General features: G+C 38.6%; 1 protein-coding gene across 1 annotated transcript in view; it reads right to left on the reverse strand.

Annotated features, from left to right (window-relative positions):
• Positions 1-1,181: 1,181 nt before the first annotated feature.
• The window catches only part of LOC106879644 (centriole and centriolar satellite protein OFD1), a 79,141-nt gene continuing 75,294 nt past the window's right edge, over positions 1,182-5,028 (reverse strand). The window contains exon 27 of the mRNA XM_014929306.2: positions 1,182-1,349. Within this exon, the coding sequence (XP_014784792.1) occupies positions 1,322-1,349 (28 nt within the window). The 3' untranslated portion in view covers positions 1,182-1,321. The remainder of the gene's footprint in view (positions 1,350-5,028) is intronic.

Here is a 5,028-nt window from a genome sequence, read left to right on the forward strand (position 1 = left end):
GGTTTATTTTTGGATTTGGTCGAATCTTGGTTGTTTTTTTTGTTGTTGTTGGTCAGTTATTTTTAGCGTTTTGACTGAAAAAAGTCATTTTAAAATTGAGAGAGAGAGATTTACATACATACATAGATACCCCACCCCACACAAACATATATATGATGGGCTTCTTGTCGTACCTGTCTACTAAATCCACTCTCAAGGCCTTGGTCAGTCCGAAGTTATAGCAGAAGACATTTGCCCTATACACACACACACATATGTACATGTATGTGTGTGTCTCTTTTGCCTATACTTATTGGTGAAAAGCCAATGTGGCATTCCTCTATGTCAGAAATATAATGAACTTGTCACTGGGTTATTCTAAACCCATTACCAAGGATACTAGTGTTCACAAATTGTGATATAGAATTAATAAATAAAATAAAAACGCCTGAGCCAATTGCTACATGGTTTTTTTGACCTACTAGAAACAAGAGGCAGATCTCCCTTAGATTACGTAACCATCAGCAAAAGTGAGACATATTAAGTAATGTAGTCTGAGATAAACAATGTTTGAGAAAAACAAAAAACAAAAAGGACAAGCTGCCCCATTCCTGCAGACTTCTGATGAAAGAGATTCTAATCATGGCTATGCCTTCTTATCTGACATGGCTTATTTCAAGTGTGCACATCTAATGTGTACTTCCATATAAACCAGCCATATCTGGCTGCTCAAATATTCTATCTATTTTATGTTCAAACTGGTCTGATCTGGCTTCTTATATTTACACAATTAACAATCCCAGCATTGAAATGTTAAAGCTCTGAGATAATCATCATCATCATCATCATCGTTTAACGTCCGCTTTCCATGCTAGCATGGGTTGGACGATTTGACTGAGGACTGGTGAAACCAGATGGCAACACCAGGCTCCAGTCTGATTTGGCAGAGTTTCTACAGCTGGATGCCCTTCCTAACGCCATGATTAATTCAAAATAATGTGAATAAATAAGCAATTTGAACTTGAGGCATGAGCTGATGATGTCGGCATTTGCCAGAGTAATCTGAATGCTAAAGGGTTAAGCAGAGAGTGTGAATTGAAGGGTGTTTTGACTGCTATGTCTAGTAAGTCTAGTTACCATGTAGAAACTTACTCACTGGCATGATATACAGTTTAACAATATATAGAATAAAGAATATCTAATTTTTATCTGAAATACTTTTTTTTATGTCACTGAATATTTTATTTTATTTTGAAGAATATTAGATTATTTTTGGTCAATTTATTTTTTTCTTCTCTTTTGTACTGTTTTTTTCCTTTGTTCCACTGTTGTTGTTGTTGTTTCACCAGCTTTTAAAAGGATCTTCATCACTGCAAGAGAAATCATTACAAATATTTATCTTAAGATATTCAACTGGAGAAGTTTCTAAAAGTAAATAAACAAATAAAGAGACTCGTTCCACCAAATGCTTATGACATTGACCCTCAGACATTGGTTGTGGATAATGGGGTGGGGCGGGGATTTGTCAGTGGTATCTTTTATCGTTTATTTGTTTCAGTAATTCGACGATGGCCATGCTGGGGCACCACCTTAAAGAATTTTAATCGAACAAATCAATCTCAAAACTTTTCTTTTTTTTTTAAGCCAGGTACTTAATCAACCGATCTCTTTTGCTGAACTGCTAGGTTATGGTGATGTAAACAAACCAACATTGGTTGTCAAGCAGTTGTATGGGACAAACACATAGGCAGACAGACAGACAGACACAGACACAGACACAAACACACACACAACAAGCTTTTCTTAGTTTCCATCTACCAAATCCCCTCACAGGGCTAGAGTAGAAGACAGTTGACCAGGGTGTTGTGCAGTGGGACCGAACCTGAAGCCAGGAAAATATTTTTATCTATTTATTTTCTTTCTATTTTAACGGTGATACCCAGCATGGCCGCAACCCTTAAACAAAAATTTGCAAGGGATGAAAAATGGGAAAGTTGTAAAACAACTGACGTCTTGAGATAATTGTTTCTAATGTAGGTACAGGGCAAAATATTTGAGGTATGAGGGGTTAATTAATTAAATCAATCACAGTAATTGACTGGCATTTAATTTTGTCAAGCCTCCCCACCACCAAAAGGATGAAAAGCAAAGTTGCCTTTTTATTCTGAGTTTAAATTTCAACTTGAGGGTTGTGGCCATGTTAGGAATCACCATTAAAATAGAAATAAAATATATATTTTCCTGGCTTCAGCCCCACTGCATGGCACCTTGGTCAATTGTCTTCTAGTATAGCCCTGTGAGGGGCTTGATAGATGGAAACGGAAAGGAAGCCTCGTCGTTTAGAGCCAGAACAAGTACATTGTGGTAATTTAGTCTGAATAATTCCATGAATCCACTGCCCTAAATAACTATTTCTAGCACAGGCACAGAGCCTGAAATTTGGTGGAAGGAGTAAAATAAAATATTAGACATCTATTGGGGTCAATTTGATTGATTAATGACCCCCTAAAAGGAGGAAAGATAAAAGCTGCCTGCAGCAGAACCAATTACCACATGGCATTTTTTCTATGCTCTTAAATTTTGAATTATAAATGGTTCTAATAATGCAAGTTCAGCATTAATTCTGTGGTTACTGTTGCACATTAACAAATAGACTCTACACTATTTGAATATTTACGTTGGACCTGTGATTCTAATTCATTTTGAGGTGACGCCTAGGGTATATGATGCTGAAGAAATGAAATAACAGTGACATACTGATATCCATTGTTCTTGTTCACCTATGGGGAAAGTTGTCTTGGTTTGAAATATACAGGGTTTTTTAACATTTGATGTCTTAAAAACACTTTTCACCTGATGCAATCTCACAGTCAATAAAGTGCATAAATGAAACACATACATTCCGTATATGACTGGTAATGTTAAGTGACAATACTAACAAACTAGAGTTAGAGCTTAATATACATGTGCTTTGCTTCAGGATAAGATGTTAGTTGAGTACAGAGCATAATATGAACTACATTGCTTAATTTTCTCTGTTCTTTTGTCATTTATTTAATTTCATATATATATATATATATATATATATATATATATATATACACACATATACATACACACACACACACACAAATATATATTATATAAATATATACATGGTGAACACATCACACACCCCTTCAGGTAGATGGCCTGTAGAAAAGATGTAGGTAGAAACTCCATTAGATATACCCAGTGTAAGAGCTATGGATGCATAAGAGGTGCAGCAACACCAAAGGAAGGTTAACCAGGAAGGTAGCTTTTGTGTGCGGCAGATGCACAGGAGCAATAAGCACCGCAGATGCTCAGAAAACTGATTCCATCACATGACAGGGAGAGAAACTAGAAGTAGTTGATAGCTTCCATTACCTGGGTGACCAAGTCTGTAGTGAGGGTGGATGCTCAGAGAGCATTGCCACTAGAATAAGAATAGCCCGGGCAAAGTTCAGAAAGCTCCTACCTCTACTGGTAACAAAGGGCCTCTCACTCAGAGTGAAAGGTAGATTGTACAATGCATGTGTGCGAATTGCCATGCTTCACGGCAGTGGAGCATGGGCCGGGACGGCTGAAGACATGCGCAGGCATAGGCTCGAAAGAAATGAAGCTAGCATGATCCGTTGGATGTGTAATGTCAGTGTGCACACACACGACAGAGTGTAAGCGCCCTGAGAAAAATGTTGGACATAAGAAGCATCAGATGTGGTGTGCAAGAGAGACGACTGCACTGGTATGGTTATGTGTTGTGTATGGATGAGGAGAGCTGTGTGAAGAAGTGTTGCACTCTAACAGTGGAGGGAACCCGTGGAAGAGGGAGACCCAGGAAGATATGGCAAGACAGAGGCAAGACAGAGACGAAAGACCAAAACCTCTGGAGATCTGCTGTGATTGAGAAGACCCGGCAAGGAAAGTGAGATCACAGCCGTAGCCTAAGCCAGTATTGCATAACCAGCCCACTCAAAAGGTACCTTTCAATCATTAGGTAACATGCCATGCTTGAGGAGACATACTGAGTCAAGTAAAATCAAAATCAAATCAATCAGAATCAAATGGAAATTGTTGTTGTGGCCGTTACCAGTGCTGGTGGCATGCAATAATTACCATTCATTCATGGGTGGGTCGCTGCCAGAGCTGCCGGACTGGCTTCCTGTGCTGGTGGCATGTAAAAAGCACAATCCGAACATGGTCGATGCCAGCCCCCCCCCCCCACTGGCTCCTGTACCAGTAGCACGTAAAAAGCACTCACTACACCTTGGAGCGGTTGGTGTTAGGAAGGGCATCCAGCTGTAGTAATACTGCCAGGTCAGATTGGAGCCTGGTGCAACCTCCTGGCTTACCAGTCTCCAGTCACATGGTCCAACCCATGCCAGCATGGAAAACAGACATTAAATGATGATGATGATGACATACATACATACATACATATAGATATATACACACACATACATATACATATGTATATAAATATACACACACACACATGTATATACATATGCACACATACGCACACACACAATGCGATACTTCAGTTTCCATCAGTGTATGGCTTCAGAAGACATTTGTCCAAGGTGCTACGAAATGGAACTGAATCTAAAATCACATGAACGGGAAGCAAAACTCCATAACTACATACCTGTGCATATATTTAAAAATAAAATTCTATTAAATTATATATATATATAATTTAATAGAATATATATATTATATATATATTTGACAGGAAGGACAACATAAGAAAGAAAGAGACCTCGATATTATGCAAATAGAGGAATTTATCTGTAAAAATATGACACTTATTCAGTAGCCATGATAAAACTCCGAGTTTCAGATGCCAGGGTGGGAGCCTACGCCAACATCGCTTTAGTTATCCGGCCAATTGAAAATTCCTGTGAAAAATGACCGTTAAAAACAAATTGGCCGGATAACTGAAGAGATGTTGGCGTGGGCTCCCACCCTGGCATCCGAAACTCGGAGTTTTATCATGGCTACTGAATAAGTGTCACATATTTTTAC

Source organism: Octopus bimaculoides, chromosome 16, assembly GCF_001194135.2.
Source record: "Octopus bimaculoides isolate UCB-OBI-ISO-001 chromosome 16, ASM119413v2, whole genome shotgun sequence".
In the NCBI taxonomy this organism is placed as follows: Eukaryota; Metazoa; Mollusca; class Cephalopoda; order Octopoda; family Octopodidae; genus Octopus; species Octopus bimaculoides.